Here is a 22,549-nt window from a genome sequence, read left to right as displayed (position 1 = left end):
TTGGTACAAAAAGGAAATACAAATGTCCCTCTTATCAGCAAAAGAACAGTGTTTGTGTGCAGTAAAACACAACAAAAGCCCAGACAAACAGCTCTACAGAAGGGAAAACACAAAGCTCTATCTGACCGCAGCCTGACACTCTGACTCTTATCTGATAGTTTGATCTGTTTGTGATGCTAATGCGAGAAAATGACAGCAACATTAATAACGAGACAATACATGATGATCAGTAGTTGCACATTGTGACCTCACCATCCTGAGCCTTCAGAAGTCCTGATCGACCCTGTGTGGTTTGCAGCACGGGCTCATGTCTGTCTGTTATGGGCGCGTCCCCGCGACTCTCTCACCTCGCCCCGCTGTGTGTTTCTGTGTTCGTGCTCGCGCACAGGTGTGCACCAATCACAGGTGCGCAGGGTCAGAAAGGGGCGGGGCCGAGATCTGCGCGCGTCTGTATCTGATTCACACCTGCTGGTTTTACCTGGTCAGGTGTGGCGAGGACATAACAGTCAATTCTCCTGAGATATTTTAAAATACGATTTTGGGTACCTGTGTAACCTCATGTGTTCTAGCCAAACAATAAACATTATAAAGCAGCAGCAGCGCTATGTGTTTTATTGCCTATATTTTAAATTGATCAGAGAACATTCTGTGCTTATTATGATCATTTAGGTCTATATAGGCTTGATAATATATAATGTTACGATCTTTGTTTTTCTTACTCTCTCTCACACACACACACTCACTCACTGACACACACGCTGATCCACACTGATATCATGTTAGATCTCATTCTGAACAAATTTGCCTCAAGTAGGCTACCACCACTGCTGTCAATCAAATCTTTCATTAAATATTTGAGAACATTTTAAAATAATAATAATAATTTTTGGGAACTAGTCCTAGACCAATAATTATCAAAACAGATTCGGATGGCTATAACAGGGTCATTTAAAATATGGGCGAGACAGTTTACCTAAAAACCTTCAGGCCACAAGACGTATGATTATACAAAAACGATGCAATCTTTAATGGAGATCCGGAAATATGTGCCGTAATAACAGTTATAACGGTGAAAATTAGATGTCAATGGTAAATTAGCTGAAATGGTTGGAAATGGTCTTTTCACTTCTAATTTAGACGGTTACAGGCTTGTTAAATTACACGTATTATATTTCAGCGCATGCGCAAAGGCCTGAAAGGGCTTTGAACGCCGGTAATTGATTGCAGTATTTTATTTTATTTTATATACATTATTATTAATAATAGGTCTTTAATTTAAATCGCACGACTATTATTAATCATATTGTCATTAAATACGATTTTATTTATCCTTAGCTATTCATTCAGGCAGCTATTGAATCTATCAAACTGTCCACTACAGCAGGCACAAATGAATTGCTTTTACACATCTGACAGGCTGAAGCGTGTTGTGTCGTCCATCACCGGTAGAGGGCAGGCCGTGTGGAGCCCCGGTGAGTGAGTGGCGTGGGGCTCCACGTGTACTCATGTGACCCCGGGGCCGGTTAAAAGCACCGGGAGCCTCCACGCGCACAGCGGGCGACCTGAGCAACAGCGCGGGCGTGAGAATGTCTCTGTACCGGAACTCAGCATGGTTCCTCAAAGGACTCACCGAATTCACCAAGTAAGAGCTGCACTGCTTCAAAAATAACACTTTATAACAACATTAACAAACATAATTACACATAAAGCTTCATGGATGCACATCTAATAATATAATATCAAATAATTATTATAATATAATATAATTATACATTTTTTATACATTTTTAAAAGGGCTCATATCAAATGTACCATGCTATTTAACATTTTATAATTAAAATGTTAAATATAATGTTAAATATTGGGTCAGATTTCAGTCATTCTACAACTGTTTATCTCTCTTATGCATCAAGTTTTTTAATAGAATTTATTTCATGCAATTTCTATTATGAATTCTGTATTTATACATTTGTCCTCATTAGTAGGAGTTTGATTAAAGATTATATGTACAAACAAAGTAGCCTATAACAAACAACATGTCGATTTTTTGTAAAAAAAAATATGAATTTAAATTCAAATTTAAGGTCAGAAACCTAACATTTTCATTTCAATTAATCTAAATATTTCGACTTTTAAGATAAAACCGTCCAGCATTTGTCTGCAGGCCTACTTGGACTTTTACTCGCACGTAAAATTATGTAAATGCTGTAATTAAAACATTAGCTTTTATAAATGTTAATTTTTTAACATCTAGAAAAAATATGGTGCACTCTTACAACAATTTTTTTAACACATTCTGCGAGCTCAAGTTCAACACACAGACACATTGCTTTTCGTTTTCCATGAAATCCAGTTTCACAAATGATTATAGTTATAGTTTATCTTTCAGTGGCCTCTGCATCTGTTTTTTCCTCCTGATACATTGTTACCCGGGTCGACCTCTCACGTCCCATAATGGGACACACATCACCCTTAACAGTGCACGCATTTACGGAGAAAAGCTTGTTTGCCCCCGGCACCTCCCCGCTCCTCTTCATCCCTCTTCTGGCCTGGCACGCGTGGACAAAGCCAGTCTTTGAGATGCTGATACCAGGAGCGGTGCTATCAGAGGACGCACTGACACTAGCTCTCATTAGCTAAGCCATGACGCAAGGCGGCACATTAGGACACTGCTTAATGCTTCTCATGGTTTCGCTTCAGGACATCATGATGCAAACAAAGACAGAACCTCAATTTCTATATCGTACAAAATTAAACAGAACTCACCACAGACAGTTGAGAAGCTCTGCTTTAAGATTATTCTCCCATCGCCATGTGCTCCACCTTAAAGGGGTCCTATTATGCCTTTTTACATGTTTATCTTTCTGTAGTGTGTAATGTTGCTGTTTGAGCATTATAAAAAGCTCTGCAAAGTCTTTCCAGCAGGAGTTCTTCTCTATATCAGTGTCAGTGTTTCTGAACTCCCTGAAACGCTTCCATTGTAGTCTTGAGTTTCTTCCGGGAACGAACACGTCACAACATTCCTCATTTAAATAATTCCTGCCCACAGGATAATACAAAATAAAGAGGCGTGGCCTGGTTGAGTTAGTTATGGCGCTTTTCCATTACCAGTACCAGCTCGACACGACTCGTCTCGTCTCGTCTCACTTTTCGCTCCGTTTTCCATTGCAGATAGTACCTCCACAATAGTACCTGGTCGTCATAGCGACGCCGCAGGAAACTGCCGTGACTTAATCTTCTACGCGACACACACTTTTTTACCCACACACAGGACAATGGAGGAAATCGAGTGTATGCTGTTTTTGGATGTTTTTGTTTTTGCTGTTTTTTATTCAGGATACTCTGTCTGGCGCGTGCGTGCAATGATGACGCAGTGAATAGTGACGATTCTCTCTGACCAATCAGCAGTCTGCCGTGTGTTCACGTCACATTTTAGTATCGCCTCAGCTCGCTCAGAACCTTGCCGGAGGTGATACGAAAAAACAGGTACAACTTTTACACAGTGGAAAACCAAACAAAGGCGAGCCGAGGCGAGCTGGTACTGTGTAGTGGAAAAGCGCCATTAGTAGTGTGTTGAAACCATTGATTATTAAAAAAAAGATGGATGACTTGTCTCCACTGTAGAAAAATAAATCCAAAATATCCTAGAAATGGCCGTTGGCATCGTTCGGCGATTACGGGCCCGAGTCGTAGTTGTAATCCTGAGGTGGAGCCACAGTTATTTTTAGGGTGCGTTGGCATGTCGTAATAACCGTCATTACAAGATTTCAACTAAAATGCGTTCACATCCTGGTCCTTGTAGAGCTTGTAATTACAACTTGAGCGTCTACTTGTACCACCTGACCGCTGCAGATTCATTTATGCATTGATATTGTTGCCTGTAGAAACGCATAATTCAACTCAGAGTAGAAAGTCATGTGTTGTCATCTCAAAATGATGGTAATTATGACATGGCGTGAACGCAGCAATATAGCATCAAATATCTAACTAAAACCAAACATTCGTAAGCATGATGAGAACTATCTAAAATGACAGAAGTCTTCGGAAACAAAGAGAGAGAGAGACCGGAAGGTTGTCGCTTGGTCGAAACTTGTGGTTATGGTAAGGGCGTGGCTTTTCACAAACGCGCTTAAAACGTTTGACCAATCACAACACACTGGTCCTCCAGCCGACCAATCAGAGCACAGTGTGCTTTTCAGAAGGAGGGGCTTCATAGAGACAGGAACTAAACAGAGCGTTACTGACAGACTGGGAAGAGAGGAGCTGCAACTATGGAGAATATGGGGAAAATAATGTGTTTTTGAACTTTCAAACATGAAAACCTGTTCTAGTACAGCCCAAAAATGAAATCTAGACTTTGTATAAGGGCATAATAGGTCCCCTTTAAAAAAGTGTTCACTGGTAACCCCGTCACATTTCAAGACTAATTAAATGTGTGTCTCAGGGGGGCATTTCTGTCGGCGTCTAAAAACTTTGTTGAGAAAGACCTGGAGGTGTCGATGGCAGGCCGATCCTTCATGATCACTGGAGCGAACAGTGGAATCGGGAAAGCAACCGCCATGGCCATCGCCAAGAAAGGTGCGTGTTTGGAAAAACAGTAGTAGTTACTTTTCTTGGGGGCTGGAGTGTAACCTATTGACCATCTTTATCTTTAAGGTGGTACAATCCACATGGTCTGCAGGAACAAGGACAAGGCGGAAGAAGCCAGAGCGGAGATCGTCAAAGAGTCTGGAAACAAAGTATGAGTTTGTATTTGAACGACTGGGGGTTTTTAGGTTGTGGTTTAGTAGGTAAAGGACACAGACGGCTGTAGAATCAAAACCTAGAAGCTTCCACCAACGTGCCTTTTTGAGCAAGTAATTTAACCGCAGGTCATGAGGACTGAACCTGCAGTAAAAATAAGAAAGCATCTGCATAATGAAGAATAGTGTGTAAATAAACAATTTACCATTTGTACACAAACTCAGTGAATCATTGAAATGACCCTCTTATTTATCTGCACGCTGATTTACATCTCTATATCTGTTTGTAATGCAAGATGTTTTTATAAAATGCATGAGTTTTGGCCTCTGTGTCTGGTTGCAGGAGATCTATGTGCATCTTCTGGATCTGACCGAGACCAAAAAAGTGTGGGAGTTTGCGGAGTCTTTTAAGAAAAAGTACAAAACTCTCAACGTCCTGGTGAGGCAATCTCACATCTCTCTGCTTTAAAATTACATATACACTATATGGTCAAAAGTTAGGGGTCAGTAATTATTATTTTTAATTTTTTTAATTAATACTTTTATTCAGCAATAGGGATGCACGATGTATATGTTCATTTTTAATGTTATCTTTATCGGCCCGATAAGATAATTTGGCCGATATATTAAAGCCGATAAATAATGGATTATGTCCTTCAGCTGAGACTCTTTTTTGACTCTGAATTGCTTGAAAAATGCTTGAAATAAATTGATCAGAAGTGACAGTAAAGACATTTATAATGTTACAAAAGATTTCTATTTCAAATAAATTCTGTTCTTTTGAACTTTATATTCATCAATCATAGTTTCCGCAAAAATATAAAGCAGCACAACTGGTTTCAACATTGATAATAATCAGAAATGTTTCTTGAGCAGCAAAAAATCATATTATACTGATTTCTGAAGGATCATGTGACACTGAAGACTGGAGTAATGATGCTGAATATACAGCTTTGATTATAAAATATATTCAAATAGAAAACAGCTATTTTAAATTGTAATAATATTTCACAATATTGCTGTATTTTATTAGTGTTATAAACTGCATACCAACCCCAAACTTTTGAATGGTAGTGTAAATATAATATTACCAGCCAATGGAAGTAGTGATCATTTGATTGGTTGAGTGATTTGATTGTGACAGATCAATAACGCCGGCTGTATGATGACTAAGAGGGAGGTGAATGGAGAGGATTTGGAGAAAAGCTTCGCCAGCAACAGTCTAGGTAAAGATCTCTGACAGATCTGTCCTATTTCCTTTATAATATATCTAACAGCTTACCAGACTGTTTTCCCCTGATCCCTCAGCCGTGTACATCCTCATCAAGAGCCTCATTCCTCTGCTGGAGAAGAGCCCTGACCCCAGAGTGGTGAGTAAACCAGAGACTGAGAGCGGGAGACGGGGGTCAGACGGGTCACCATCTCTCTCCTCTCTTTCAGATAACAGTTTCATCCGGTGGGATGCTGGTGCAGAAACTGCGGACCGGAAACCTGCAGTCTCAGAGGGGCAGATACGACGGCACTATGGTGTACGCACAGAATAAGGTAAAGTCAAAAGTAAAGCTTGTGTCCATATACAGAAACACTATTTGTTATTTGCTAGTTTATTCTTTTATGTTATTGAGCTCATTGTTTGAATACTGTACCTTATTAAAGCGGACCGATTATGCAAAATTCACTTTTATAAGGTGTTTGAACACAGATGTGTCCACAGTGTGTGTAAATAAGCAGTCTGTAATGGTAAAAATCCACCCAGTCCTTTTTTTTTTTATAATCCCAAAAAATCATAAACTAAGTAAGGGATAATGTAGAGCTGTTGTTATAGCGAATACAACCCCGACAGGCTGATCGGGACCCCGACGCAAAGCGGGTTTAATCCCGCTTATTACATGGCTACCTACCAAATAAATCAATCATTTGACACAAGATATTGATTTAAAAAGGAGTTTATTGATTTAAAAACGATTGTATTGCTTCTGCTAAATAGTCCGTTCCGTCTCTACGGTTAGAATCCTGTTATCCATAGCAACGCTCTGTTTTTCATGGCAACGGTGTGTTATACTTAGCAGCGGTCTGTTATCAAGAAATAACACACCGCATTCTACATTAGAATTCAACCAAGCCATGTAATAATACATTTTAAAAGTTGTAACTTCTTCTTGAGTCTCTCCATCAGTGTCCGACTCCGGTTCAAACATGTAAGGCTGAAAACCACTACTGATAATTTAGGACATTTTGACTGCGTGACATTCTCCAGGTTTGTTGCTGCCGGAAGTATCCGAAGCGTGAGCTGTAAAGGCTCCGCCCTTTTCTGTAAAGGGGGCGGGGAGCAGCGGCTCATTTGCATTTAAAGGGACACACGCAAAATCGTTTTTGCTCACACCCAAATAGGGGCAAATTTGACAAGCTATAATAAATGATCTGTGGGGTATTTTGAGCTGAAACTTCACAGGCACATTCTGGGGACACCAGAGACTTATATCACATCTTGTGAAAAGAGGCATAATTGGACCCCTTTAAAGTATTTTTGATTAGTTTCATGCACCTTTAAAAAAGGTTATGCTGGTGGTGTAAAATGATTGTAAAAATGATCCACGACTTTTCTGTTTCTCTGATTTAGTAGCTGTTTGTTACTCGAGTGACTCTATCAGACGTGACTTCAGTGTTTTCTTCATTCGTTGTGTTTCAGAGGCAGCAGGTGGTGATGACGGAGCAGTTTGCTAAAGCTCATCCCAGCATCCACTTCTCTGTAATGCACCCCGGATGGGTCGACACGCCAAGTAATTTGCAAACGCACAATCATCATAAATTTAAATGACGGAACTGTGCATGTATGATTACAGACGCAGTTTCCAGAGACTACATGGAATACTTTTGTTTAAAGTTGGCATGAAACGGAAGTTGCTTAATTCAGCAGTTCAGTCTGAAGATACTAAAATGAAACATCTAGAGCATTTTCTCAACTTTGACCAATTGCATTTGCACATGATGCATCAGTGTTGTTGCAATGGTAGCTGTCATAGATGAAGGGAACTTTGCATAGCAGTGCACACTGAAAAATAAAGATTTGCAAACATGTTTGATAGCCCTTTAAAGTCGGCATGAAACGGAAGTTAGTCTTATTTAATAGTCAGTAGTCTTCCATATTGTGACATTTATCTGAGTGAAACGGCTTCTCGAACAAGAACAAATGTAGGGCGGGGCTTGATTTTGTCCATGGGGAATTGATTGGATGGTTGTGGTTTGCTATTGATCGATCTCATGTGATTGAAAGGTTGCTCCGCCCTCACGCCAGTAAACACAACATCAGAGAAGAGATGTCGCTGTGAAAGAGAGGGGAAGTTATTCTGATTTAAGTTTATGAGGCACATGAATTTAGGGGTGGGGGGAATGGTCAATTTTGATTTCATGGTGACTAAACATGAAGTAAACTGCAAAAATGTGATTACATTTGGTCAATTGTTTAAAATAAATAGAGCACCTAAAGCATGCAGTTTCCATCACACTTGTACATTTTAACCTGAAAGTTTGATGTTGAACAAAAAAATTTATAGATGTTATTTACAATGTTGTATACCTTGAATACATTCTAAGTGGCTTTGGATAGAAGCTCCTGTTAAATTCACAAGTGTAAATATGTATTTATTCAGACTGATTTGTTCTCGCCTCTTGTTCTTTAGCCATAGCGAACGCGATGCCTGATTTCCACAGCTCTATGAAGGAGCGTTTGCGGACACCGGAGCAAGGGGCCGATACGGTCGTGTGGCTCGCTGTGTCCGAGGCGGCCATCAAGAATCCCAGCGGGGGTTTTTATCAGGGTGAGCAAACACACACACACACACACTGGCTGTGTTTCGAAACCTAGTGAGCCACCTTGTGGCCTACATAGGCAGCATGCTAACTGCAAATGAATTCTCATAAGGGACAGAAATCTCCACGTGCCACACAAACAGCACCACTAATGTGAAGCACATGGGAGACACAACTGATTGCAATAGAGTCTGGCATTAACAGGTTGCTAAAGGAAAAAGCAATGATACTCTAAGTATTGCATTTTAAATCTGATGAATCACCTTTTGAATAGATATTTTTAGGTATTAAATTGCTCAGTTTATTGTACTTATATAAAGGGAACATTGCAACTTGAGAAGACAGAAGTCGCAGAATGCATTTTGAAAAGAAATTGTTGGCAGGATCAATTTTGTTTATAAATATGCTATTTTCTGTTACACTGTAATTATAGATTTATGCACCGAGTAATAATAATTCACTACATTTAGAATAGATTTGGTTTAGTTGCATGTAATTATGCACAATTTATAGAAATTATACTATAGTAACATCATGTAAAAATAAAGTGTTACCATATTTTGTGTAATTATAAACATTATTTTACTCAATATTTGTGTATTTTATGTATCTTTATACTTATTAGAGTATTGCTGTATGAGTATATCAACATGCTAAAACTCTATTGGAATCAATTTTGAGTTTATTCCTCCATGCTCTTTGTGTGGTGCACAACATTGCTGCCAGTGTACAGTGAAAGCGAGCTGCCGTCTTTCTCTCTATCTCCTCCAATAAGGCGCCCGTCTGTTTCAATATAAAACAAGTGAGCCTTTCAGGAGACAAAGAATGGATGAAAGACATTGATGAAAGCAAGAAAAGCAGGAGTGGTACAGAGAAGATGAAGAGAATACAAAGATTGTACAAAGGAAGACTGGACAATGAAAGTGAACGAGAGAATGAGGATGAAAGGAGAAGGAAGGAGCGAGAGAGATGAAGAAAGGGAAAGCGAGTTGGCGGAGCTCCAGTGCAGCTGTAGTGGGCAGAGCTTCGGTACCAGACACGACCGCAGTGACTCAAGACGACCTTTTGAAACAGGGAAACCAAACAGACGATAACAGAGAGCGCTCACGTCTTCACCGCCTGAGTTACTCAAGCAGTCTTTTAATACAAGACACTATAGTTGACAGAGTCAAAATTAAAGAGGCCATATTATGACCTTTTCACAAAGTCTTGATTTTGTTTTTGGGCTCTACTAGAACAGGTTTTCATGCTTGAATGTTCATTATTTCCCCATATTCTCCATAGTTGCAGCTCCTCTCTTCCCAGTCTGTCAGTAACGCTCTGTTTAGTTCCTGTCTCTATGAAGCCCCTCCTTCTGAAAAGCACACTGTGCTCTGATTGGTCGGCTGGATCAGCGTGTTGTGATTGGTCAAGCGCTTCGAGTGTGTTTGGGAAATGTCCCGCCCCTTACCATAACCTCGAGTTTCAACACATTACAAACTAACTCAACCAGGCCCCGCCCCTTTATTCTGCATATGAATTATTTAAAAGAGGAATATTGTGACGTGTTCGTTCCCGGAAGAAACTCAAGACTACAAATGAGTGTAGTCTCCCTGACTAGTTCAGAGTTTAGAGAGTTCAGAAACAGTCAGCGCGTTTCCATTACAGATTTGCGTTTTTTTTCTAAATGTCGACAAAAACCAATTGCGATATAAAGGCGTTTCCATTAACCGATGTTACGCGACTAAAACGTAATTTTTCCTCTCATGAGAAGTCATTACAAAAATCATGGTGACGGATGTTGGTAGTTGTATATCCCAGCCACTGCACTGGCCATTATTATTAATGGAAGGAGACGTATGCGTGTTATCCAAGCATTAATGGTAAGGAAAGACCCTTATACTTGGAACGGTTGATGTTTCTGGGCGTTTCTCACTCATTTCTGCTTCGAGGTCTTGATTGTGGCATTTCTTTGAGGTTTAGAATCCAGTATTCCTGTAATAATTTTGTCTTTTATGAATTTAATAAAGAACTCCGTCTCGTCTTCTGTCCAAACATCTACGTCAACTGACCTGTAAATGAGCAAAAACTGTTCGCAAAAACATTGCAGTTGTGCAAAATATTTATTTTTCGAATTGCCTGAAAAACCACCTCATGCGAGCGTAAAAAATGTTTTGCCGATAAATGGGAGTTTTTGCGAAATTGCCGTGTTTCCATTGGGTGTGTTTTCAATTCGCAATTTCAATTTGCGCAATTTGAAGGCTAATGGAAACGCGGCTACTGACACTGATATAGAGAATCTATATTTAGGTTTGATGGACCAATACGAATGAACCATTGCAAAACCAGATTGGTGCACCACTATATTTCTGAATTCATTTGTCATTTATTTATGGTACATAGAGTCATATAAAGTTACCTAGCGACTGTAGCTTCTGCAAACACTCACTTCTGTGAGAGTTCCATGGTCATGACAACTTCCTCGGTTGGTGCATCTCGCTTCAGGATGGCATCTATTCAGAGAGGATTATCATCATTTAACAACTTCAGATTCTGAATGGAATTCTCTCAACTCTATGGACATATTGATTCTTCAGCCAATAGGAGTCTTTTCTCCAGATGAATATGTTTTAAACATCCTAATGTCTTTGTGTGTGTTTTTTTTTTTTACATGCATTAGATCGGCAGATGGTGTCGGCTCATCTTCCCTTGGCCTGGACACACAGTTCACAGCTGGAAGATCAGAAATTCATGAGCGTCATGGAGGATCTGGCCAAGGGCTTCCAGCCTCACTAAATACACTCGCATTTAACAACTGCAACACAAATAAATGCAGAACACTAACATTGTAACTGTTTAGACACATTATTCTCACTCGTAAAAGCAGTGTGAATGTACTTACAGTACCTCACAATAACTTTTAGCTGTAGATTAAAATGTCCTCCTGAGCTCTGAAAGACTGTTTTGCTCAATAAATGCTTAAATACGTTTAAGTCTTTTACCACAATGACTACTTCCTGTTTCTTCCTGTCCTACTTCCTTGTACATTTCAATTCTCTCCTATCATTGGTCACGGCAGACGCAGGATTCGTTCTTTTCCGACAGCTTGTTCTGACACCATGTGATCAATCTCAGCCAATCGCAGTGCGTTCTCACTGTGTCGGTGACTCCAACGAATCAGGTCAATCAGGTGGGAACCCGTTCTGACCGGAGTCACCCCAGCTGTCAATCACTCACTCACGGCCAATCACCTGGTGAAGCACAGGAAACTGGGGGAAAGGACATTTCCTGCTTTTGGGGGCCTGTGATTGGACGTTTCTTTGGTTTGAGTGTGTCACCTGATGTTCCAGAGAATGAGGAAGTGATGTGTAGTTTTTTTATTGTATTTGTTCTGACAATAATGTATGATTACATTCCTACATATATAGACTGTGTTATTAACCATTTAATTATGACATGACTGTAATTTCACACATTTTCATCAAACATTAATAAATATCTGTGAAGGTGTGATGGTGTATGTGGGAAAGCGAATGCATATTATTTTTTTCATCCCATCTCATGTCTTTTCCATCACTTTTAGGAGTTCAGTAGGATTTACTCAAGAAACTTAAAAAAAAAAAAAAATTTAACATGCAATTCAAATGACTAGGAAAAAACTATATACCTTGCATGTGAGATACAGCTCAGAACTTTATTGTAATATTTCGTTCAATCTCTGGGCAGAAACTACCAGTCAGCATTAAGACTTGTGTCAGTTTTCATATTAGCGGCAAGAGATTTTCGTATGAAAAATACATATGTTTGAGCATTCCAGCACAGAAGCTCAACTTTGTACACATAGAGAGAATAATACTTAAGTACTACTGAAGTAAAGCAAGTCTTAGAAAAAAGAACATAGAAAAACAGGTCTCAAAGTCATTTAGAGTTATTTACAGTTTTAGAGTTTGATCATTAGAAGCGTGGTGAAATTTACAGTGTTTTCAATGTCTGAAGATAAAGAAAACAAGTTTTTCAATTTTACATGGTGGTTAAACTGAACTGTGATCTCTGCAAAACGGCGTAACTCTGAAGTGTCAGTTTCAGTAGAATAGCTGTTAAAGAGATAGTCCACCCCAAAATTTATTATTTCTGTCAACTTTCATTCACCCTCAAGTTGTTCCAAACTTGTATGAATTTCTGCCTAATTTCAAAGATATTTAGAAGAAGACGGTTAGTTAATCAATTGATGGACCCCATTGACGTCTACAGTATGTTCAACTGTCTAGTTACCAACATTCTTCAAAATATCCTCTTTTGTGTCCAGCAGAAGAAAGAAATTCATACAGTTTTGGAACAACTTGAGGGTGAGTAAATGGTGATAGACATTTCATTTTTAGGTGAACTATCCCTTTAAGAACACAATAAGAACAATATTATAATCGAAAATGAAAGATAAGATGAGAAATTACAATCGTCGCCAGTATCTATCCAATTAAATGAAACAAAAATGTCATACAACACACAAAATCTGCCTCTTCATTCTGTCTCATCTTGGATTTAACACTTAGCAAATATAGAAAAATAAGTTTATGAATGGGAATGAGGTTATTTACAAAGCGCGGCATGTGACGTGGGCCAAATCAAAACGAGCGGTGTGAAGCAAGCGCTTTACAAAGGCACAAATCAGCCATTTAATGCAAACACTCGCACAAACGACGTTTGTACCCTCAGATCATGAACACACACACAGACTGTGCAATCCAGGGCAAGGAACAGAGAACTCGTCAAGACAATGAACGACCTAGATAACGACTGAGGGAAACTCCAGACGCGATCTCATCAAGATATCGAAAGTAAGCCAGAAACATCGCTGGTCAGTTATAATGTTTGTAAACAGGTTATAGTTCTATCTTCTCATTGGCCAGTGTTACATTAGTAAGCTGTATGCAAATTTAAATCATCTAGAAGCTGTTTGCAGTGGCACAGCTTGAGTCTGAAGCCCAATACTTAAAGAAATAGTGCACCCAAAAATGACAATTCTGTCATCATTTACTCACGCCGTTTCAAAGCCGTATTATTTTCTTACTTCGGTGGAACACAAAAACATTTTATATTCCAAGTTGCTTTGTGTCAGGGACTGAAATGCTAAAAATCTCGCGTCTCTCAGATCTCATTTGCATATTTATTCGCTAGCGCGAAATAACACCACTGGTTGTATCGTTACTACAGAGTCCCTTAAAGGGACATATGGTAATAATAAAAAAATTATGAGATAGGAGGAAAAATTATGTCAATGTTTTTTGCGTTCTCTTTCCATCAAGAAACTCAGCGTTTGCTCTCAAAACTTGTGAGGTCTTACAAGCCAACACAAAGGTTTTTTTTCGAGGGAACGCAAATGTATTGACATATATTTTTTCTAAACATCTCATATTTTTCCCCATCACAATGTCCCATTAGGATTAGAGTATAATATGCAAACAATGAGATTTTAACCACTACTATGAAGAAAAACAAGTAAATTTTTGGGGAATATAGCGCAATTAAATACACGGCATAAGTCGTAAAGACTCATTTTATTGTTAATTTTTGGTTTTGGAAGCTATCATTAGGTTTCAGAAGAGTTGTTATGTAGTGCACACGTCGTATGGACTCATTTTACGATTTTTGGAGCCCAAGTTCTCATTCACTTCTATTGTATGGAAAGAACAGCAGCAATATTCTGCTAAACGTCTAATTTTCTGTTCCACAGAAGAAAGTGATTAAATGTTGACAAATTTTAATTTATGAGTTAACCATCACTTTAATTTGTCCCTAAACCACAGAGAAACAATGATTTATGCCATAAATAGTGTTTAACAGAAGAACTCTACAAATATTGTGTACTAACTTAATGTGTTGTTTAGTCATAAAATGTTTCATGGATTTTATATGCTACATTTAATTATCCTCACCTACCTGACCTGAACCCGTCTGTCTCTGAGTTTGAGCTTTATTGGGTTTAGAGTGACACTTTTTTTGGGGGGGGTGGGGAGCAAGTTTGTATGAGAATGTATGCAAGTGGTGGTTACTATAGCCAGTAGTGGCACTCGAATTCAGAAAGTGAAAGAAAGATAAACAAGACAGATGGATAAATAAACAGGATGTTGGATGAAAATAATGCTTCCTGTTTTTTAGAATGGTACTTATGGATAGAGGGACACACACACACAGAGAGAGAGAGAGAGAGAGAGCGCAAATATTGTGCTTTTAGAAGTACCTTGAGTTCATGTTCGCTTAAATCCAGGCCATCAAACCTCATAAGAGTCATGAATGCCTCCGATTCAGAAAATCAAGGACCATCCCAATAACACACACATAATTGACATACACGGTATTGAACTGTCCGTTTTGCGTAGACTCCACAGCTGAAGGACGAGAGAGTTAGACAGGTAGGTGAGTGTTTCCATGATCCGCGACAGATATCTGTTGGTGGAGTGTGGGCGGAGCCTTCAGAAACAACCAATCAGCGGGGAGAGAATCCCGCCGCTACACTGCTGCCCACCACCTGCGTCATGTCCCAGATCTGTGGACAGACCAATCAAACGATTAGCAGGGAGGACCAATCAGAGGGCAGGAGAAGACTTCATTCATCAAACACAATCGGAACAAATTTGAGTAAATTGGACGTAAAACCATTCACACGTAACATGAACAAATGGATTTATGAACAAATTCTATAATGTTGTGTTATTTTAGTATTTTTTATATACAATTATTACATTTACATTACATTTATTCATTTAGCTGACGCTTTTATCCAAAGCGACTTACAATTGCTATATATGTCAGAGGTCGCACGCCTCTGGAGCAACTAGGGGTTAAGTGTCTTGCTCAGGTACACATTGGTGTCTCACAGTGGATTCGAACCCGGGTCTCTCACACCAAAGGCATGTGTCTTATCCATTGCGCACTTATCCCACACCACCACCAATTATAGTATTTATTATTTTGAATTAGCTATTTTTTATATGTTCGGTTTAGTTTTAGTTTAAGATTTAGTAATTTTGTTATGTACTTTTGTGTAGTACTTCAATTTAAACAGTTATTTCAGTTAGTTGCCAAAGCAACATTATATATATATATATATATATATATATATATATCTCAATTGCATCATTACACCAGTAGGTGGAGACAAGTGACTGTTATTTGTCATTAAATGTATTTGCCAACGAATAATTCATTCAATTAAGAGATTCGTTCAAAAAACGCTGATCCATTCATGAATGAAACAAGTGAAATCTTAATAAGCAAGTCATTTAATCATTTATTAAAATATACAGATTTGAAAAAAAACATTTTTTTTTTATATATAATTATAATATTTTTTATTTCATTTGTCTCAATGAAAAATGAAAAGTTGGGTGCATTGCATTGTGGAATATGATGTTCTATGCAGTGTGATCTGGTAATATTCTGCACAGTTTAACAAACGTAGTAATTCATCTGGAAAGTCTATGCATATTTAAAAAATGTATTAGTATAGATATGGCATCGGCAGAAATAAACTGTATCACAGTGTGCTCCTTCAAGCGTAGTCACTAAAACACTAGAATGAAAGAGATCAGGCGTGAGTGTGTGACCTTAACAACTCGATCAGTCCCACATGTGACCATCAGTCCTCGGCTCGGGTCCATGTCCATGTGAGAGATGTTGTGTTTCCCTTCATGAAACGTAGCCAGAGGAGTCCGACTGCAATGCGCAAATGTAAATACACAAGAATAAGAACCAAACAGAAAAGCAAAGAGAACAGAAAGAGGACAAACTTAAAATAAAACGACTCACTCTTCCTCTTTTATCGTGTCGTAGCAGTCGTCACACATGCGCACCTGGAACTCAAAGCCCATGATGGGGTACGTGGAGCGTTTAGAGCTACACTTCCCACAAATGGCCTTGCCACACTTCCTGCAGTGATGCTGAGGACAGGAAATGACACGGCATTAGCATTAACACAACTTGGAGAGTGCAGATGATTAACAGGCTAAAAGGGTTAGTTCACCCAAAAATGAAAATTAGCCCAAGATTTACTCACCCTCAAGTCATCCTAGGTGTATATGACTTTCTTCTTTCAGACAAATACAAATACAATACAATTGAAGTCCATAAAAGTGCATCTATCCATGATAAAAGAACTCCACACTGCTCCGGGGGGTTAATAAAGGCCTTCTAAAAGCCTCTTCAAAGCGAAGAACAGCGAAGCGATGAGTTTGTGTGAGGAAAAGATTTTATATTTAACATTTTTTTTTGGTTTGTTTTTTTCAAAAAATGTTTATTGGCTTTTGTTTGTACATTAAAACAATAAAATTAAATAAAAATTAATTAATAATATAAACAAATAAACCAAAACAAATGTTTTATATATATATAAATATATCTAAATAAAGACAATAATAAGAAACACATTACAGGACATCTAGAACAAAACTAAAGCATAAAATAAAATAAGAAAATTATACATTTTGATATCACAGTTCACAGCCTTACATTGTGTAGTTTAATTTGCTATTTCAGTCATCCTATGTTGTCTGATCAACTTGGTTACAGTAGTGCAAAAAGGGAGGCCAAATTTTGTAAAAGTCTTTTAGTTTCCCTTTAACGACATAAGTCAGTTTTTCCAAGGCAAGGTTGCAGGTCATTTCTTTAAACCACTGACTAGGGGAGGGTCCTTGGGTCTCCTTCCATTTAAAAGCAATAGCACGCTTGGCCTGAAGCAAACTGAAATCAATTAGTTTTCTCTTTCTTGCATTCACCTCAAGATTTACTGGGTATATATGAAACAAATAGGGCTGCAACAACTAATCGATAAAATCGATAATAATCGATTATGAAAATCGTTGTCAACGAATGTCATTGTCGATTAGTTGGTCTGCTCACGTCACGGGGAGCGTTACTGATGACGTCACTTTCATGACAACGCAGTCACGCGAAATGGCAGAGAGTAATCGGAGAGAAACATCAGCACGGCAAGCAAAAACTGTATTCTCATTATATGAAGATGTGAAAATGGTATAGTCTAGTTTAATTCAATGCTACTGTGTAAACAGCTTTGTTTACTAACTTCGGGACAGTCACACTAGATCTATTTTGTATCGAGCATCAGGTTGCGCAATCAGTTCGCTCGCAACGTAAGTGATGGATTAAAATAGCGCTACCGCAGAAATAGGTTAAATTAAATGGTGTTTACAAAGTGAAGCACTAAATATAAAGGCAGTTAATAACAGCAGCAGTAAAATATTGTTTTTTAGTCACTGTAATCAGTGGTTTTCAGCGAATGCTTGTGCAGTCATACATAATTTTTCCTGTACTTTTAATCAAGCCTGTTGTCAGCTGCGTACCTCCATTCCGCTCTCTTTTTATAGCATTTGTCTACTATGTAAGGGATAATCCCGCTTATTACATGGCTACCCACCAAATAAATCAATAATTTTACACAAAATATTGATTTAAAAAGGAGTTTCTTGATTTAAAAATGATTGTATTGCTTCCGCTAAAGAAAATAGTCCGTTCCGTCTCTACGGTTAGAATCCTGTGTCCATAGCAACGCTCTGTTTTTCTGGTGTGTTATACTTCGCAGCGGTCTGTTATCAAGAAATAACAGATCGCATACATTGGAATTCAAAATCTGCTGCTTAATATCTTATTACAAACATGCTTGTGTCCTAATTTCATAATGTGAAGTTTATATGAGCAGCGCAACTCAATATTTTGTTTTGTTTATTTATATTTTGGATATTTAAAGAAGTTTTACTGTTTAAAAACTGGACAAACTTTTGTGTTTGGGGTTTAAAATGTAAAAAAAATTAAGATTATATTAGTAAAACTCAATGTGTGGCTTTTGCACTTTTTAAAGTACACTTTTACACATAAATACCCTGATTTAGGGTTTTATTTAGTTATAAACAAAAATCAAATTGAATTAAAAAAAAAACTATCCGATTAATCGATTAATCGAAAAAATAATCGTCCGATTAATCGATTATCAAAATAATCGTTAGTTGCAGCCCTAGAAACAAACAAAATTTAGGTGCAAGAGGGATATTTAACATGTTATAAAGTAAGATTCTAGCTTGTGATGGATAGATGCACTTTTATGATTATGACTTCAAAACAGAAACGGCAATTCACTCCCATTATAAAGCTCGGAAGAGCCAGGATTTGTTTTTATATATAACTCCGATTGTATTCGTCTGAAAGAAGAAAGTCATATACGACTTGAGGGTGAGTAAATCTTGGGTTAATTTTCATTTATAAATTTTTTATTGGGTGAACTATCCCTTTAAAAGCAAAAGATTTGATATAGCGGCGGTACCTGTCGGAGCCCCAGGGTCTTAGTGTCCCACATCTGCTTTATATTCCAAAAAAACGGCTGTTCGCATTTCTGACAGGAATCACTCTCCAGCCACTGTGGAGCCTGAAAAGAGAGAGAAAGAGAGAGAGAGAGAGAGAGAGAGAGAGAGAGAGAGAGAGAGAGAGAGAGAGAGATGACATATTCTGAGTCGGAGCCGCTTTCAGGTCACCATAGAGATGAATGTGACTTTAATGACTGACGCAGGGGTTGCCATGACGACACCCAGAAAACTTCGTCACTGCTTCATGATTAGACATTTGGCCATTGATTCATTCAAGAATATGTTCTGATATACGTGTTTGTGTCCAGTGTGTGATTGAGCTTGTACTACACTGCCCGGCCAAAATAAGTTACTGTTTGGATTTAAATAGGCAAATGCTTAACAGTCTATGATTGGATCATAATTGCAGTGATTATATTATGTTTCTAGCATGTTATGTGTTTGGAAACAGTTCTTCTAACCCTTATTGATGGAGTGTGTAGCTTTTCATTTCTGAAACAACCATGTAGAAAGACACATCATGGCCATATTCCAGGATGACAATGTCAAGATTCATCAGGATCAAACTGTGAAAGAATGGTTGTGAGGAGAATGAAGAATCATTTTCACACATGAATCGGCTCCTCGAGTCCAGATCTTAAACTCATTAAACGTCTTTGGGATGTGCTGGAGGAGACTTTACAGAGTGCTGGACTCTTGCATCGACAATACAAGATCTTGACCAAAAATCTCTAACATCTCTACATGTTATTTCCATCAAGAGGTGCATACATTTTTGGTCAATATCTTGTTCATTCACAATTTGATCCTGATGAATCATGACATTGTCATCCTGGAATATGGCCATGATGTGTCTTTCTACATGGTTGTTTAAGAAATGAAAAGCTACACACTCCATCAATTAGTGTTAGAAGAGCTGTTGCCAAACATACAACATGCTAGAAACATAATGATCACTGCAATAATTATCCAATCATATAATTTTTATTTTTGGCCGGGCATATTAATAAAACAGATAGTTCCCGTCCAGGATGCTAATTGGTCAATACAGCGTTCCAGCCATGCTAAAACACAGAGGTGGACAGTAACAAAGTACATTTACTCGAGTACTGTACTTTTTGAGTATCTGTACTTTACTTGAGTATTATTTCTTCTGGAGACATTTTACTTTAACGTCCCTACATTTGAAAGACAAATATCGTACTTTTTACTCCACTACACTTCTGTCAAGGTCCTCGAGTAGAAAGTAGTAACGTCAGTCAGGGGATGATTTTGGTTGCAGGGGTTGCATTTTGGTTGGAAGTGAAAGCCGGGTTGATGTTTGAACCCGACAGATGTTGGTTTCTGACGTCAACCCGATTTCATTTTCAACCACAATACAACGTCTGTCCAACGTTGGAGAATAACGTCAATCTGACGTTGGATTATGACATCAACCTGATTTTCATTTTCAACATTGGGTTTGCTCTTCTAAATGCAAATTTTGTCATTGTTTTGGAGCACACTATCTTATAACAGTAAGGCTAACATATTCATACTAAAAGCCATTTGGGTGTCCGAAACCATTGTGGACGTTATTGAGTGCACTTATTCAATCTCACTACTGGAACTGTGTTCTAGAAATAAATGTGATATTGATATGAGGGCAGGCATAGATTCAGAGGCATAAGGTACTGTAAGTATTACACACAACAATGCAACAATAATAAAACAATGCATTGACATTTACTTTTTACTTTTGATACTTAAGTATTTTTAAAAACGAGTACTTTTGTACTTTTACTTCAGTAAAAATCACTCTTTACAACTTTTACTTGTAACGGAGTAATATTTGACCAGTAGTATCTGTACTTTCACTCAAGTAAGGAAGTTGTGTAGTTTTTCCACCTCTGCTAAAACATGAAAGAGTAACATATACGTCCATATATCATGTCAACTACTGTATAAGTACCTCTTCTCGAGTTGTGTCCATGTTCCACACTGTCATTCCTCCATCAGCAGAGCAGGACACCAACTGATGGGTCAAACGCAGATACCTCAGCGCCTGGACCTTCTCACTGAGACACAGACAGACACAGAATGACTGACTCCACCAGACAACCGATTATTCCTATTACACTTGAGTTCAAATGTTAGGGGTCGGATTAGATTTTTTATAGTTGATGAAAGAGTCTCTTCTGCTCACCAAGGCTGCATTTATTCCATCACATTACAGTAAAAACAGTGAAATATTATTACAATTTGAAGACACTTTTCTATTGTATTATATGTTAATACATAAATTATTCCAGTGATCAAAGCTGTATTTTCAGCATCATTACTCCAGTCTTCAGTGTCACATGATCCTTCCGAAATTATTCTTATATGATGATTTGCTGCTGAAAACAGTTGTGCTGCTTAATCTTTTTTGTGGAAACCATGATACATTTTTTTCAGGCGTCTTTGATAAATAGAAAGTTCTGAATTTAAAATAGAAATATTTTGTAACATTATTAATGTATTTAATGTCACTTTTGATCAATTTAACGTGCACTTGTTTTAAAAAAAACAAAACAAAACTTTTGTAATGCTCTGTGGTCTCTTTAATCTCACATAATAAAATAATTCAAACAATCTCAAATCGATCTTTCATGTTCATTTACTGACTTATAATTAAATATTTATTAAATGTACAGGTAATAAATGTAGTCAGAAGGTTATTACAACAAAAGAAACCCCATAAAGTGATTTATTTTGTGAAAAGGAATCTACGCTCTCTCTTACACCACACTTTTAGAAGAAAGCTCCTGCTCAAATATTGTCAATGTAACTGAAAGTCATGAAAATCATTCACTTTCAGTATTTTCTTCTAAAGAAATGGAACTGAAAATAGAGAAATGCTTATATTTCTCAATAGTTCTCAATTTTGGTTTCTTATGCCATTCACAGCCTAGTAGCACTTATAGCAATGTTTCATTAAGTCTATTACTGTCAAGTGTGTGTGTGTGTGTGTGTGTGTGTGTGGTTCTTGTATATGATTTATGAGGACACATGTGTAAAATGACATGGGTATTACAACGTAAATATGGTTTATGGGGACATATCCTGTGTCCTTGTAGACCAAATGGCTTTAAAACTAAACTGTGTTTTTTGAGATTAAAAAATTAATTAAGAAAGTTTTGTGTGATGGGTTGGTTTAGGGTTAGTGTGTGTGTGTGTGTGTGTGTGTGTGTGTGTGTGTGTGTGTGTGTGTGTGTGTGTGTGTGTGTTGGGTAGGTTTAGGGGTAGGGATAGTGTAAGGGGAGAGAATATACAGTTTGTACAGTATAAAAACCATTATGTCTATGGAGAGACCACGTAAACCACATATACACGTGTGTGTGTGTGTGTGTCTCTCACTGGTGTCCCTGCAGTAGTAATGTGCGTCCCTTTCTGCCACCAATGTCCCACATGATCACACTGTGATCAGAAGCTCCTGAAAACAGCCACCTCTGAACTGGATCCCAATATAACACAGCAACACTACCTACAGACAGACAGACAGACAGAAGAGTGTTAAAGGAGACAGTTCTTTCACAAAACTGTTACGAAATACACTCAGATGTGTGTATATGTGTTGAGAAAAAGCAAGCTAGAGTTCGGAGAAAAAAACTGTCCTCAAAAGTGAGC

The 22,549-nt window shown here is 38.0% G+C and overlaps 2 protein-coding genes across 4 annotated transcripts in view; one reads left to right on the top strand and one right to left on the bottom strand.

Moving 5' to 3' along the window:
• wdfy1 (WD repeat and FYVE domain containing 1) overlaps positions 1-22,549 on the bottom strand; it is a gene marked incomplete at its 5' end in the record, with an annotated part of 40,905 nt that overhangs the window by 6,813 nt on the left and 11,543 nt on the right. Inside the window, 6 exons of one of the 3 annotated variants that reach the window (XM_084418632.1) lie at positions 12,207-15,075; positions 16,136-16,244; positions 16,338-16,468; positions 18,862-18,963; positions 20,853-20,958; positions 22,280-22,406. In XM_084418632.1, coding sequence (XP_084274758.1) covers positions 15,016-15,075; positions 16,136-16,244; positions 16,338-16,468; positions 18,862-18,963; positions 20,853-20,958; positions 22,280-22,406 — 635 coding nt within the window. In that variant the 3' untranslated portion in view covers positions 12,207-15,015. Of the gene's footprint in view, positions 1-252; positions 564-12,206; positions 15,076-16,135; positions 16,245-16,337; positions 16,469-18,861; positions 18,964-20,852; positions 20,959-22,279; positions 22,407-22,549 lie in introns of those variants that run through there. The other 2 variants (XM_084418635.1, XM_084418634.1) reach the window with 2 other exon arrangements.
• On the top strand, positions 1,514-11,522 carry dhrs12la (dehydrogenase/reductase 12-like a). The gene is made up of 10 exons (XM_084418643.1): positions 1,514-1,642; positions 4,445-4,578; positions 4,657-4,739; positions 5,086-5,181; positions 5,887-5,968; positions 6,051-6,112; positions 6,183-6,287; positions 7,432-7,522; positions 8,423-8,560; positions 11,212-11,522. The coding sequence occupies exons 1-10, from the start codon at positions 1,587-1,589 to the stop codon at positions 11,325-11,327; spliced, it is 963 nt and encodes a 320-aa protein (XP_084274769.1). The 5' UTR covers positions 1,514-1,586; the 3' UTR covers positions 11,328-11,522.

Source organism: Rutilus rutilus (genome assembly GCF_951802725.1).
Source record: "Rutilus rutilus genome assembly, chromosome: 9".
In the NCBI taxonomy this organism is placed as follows: domain Eukaryota; kingdom Metazoa; phylum Chordata; class Actinopteri; order Cypriniformes; family Leuciscidae; genus Rutilus; species Rutilus rutilus.
The sequence above is the reverse complement of the archived record's forward strand: the minus strand, read 5'-3'. Positions and strand labels throughout refer to the sequence as shown.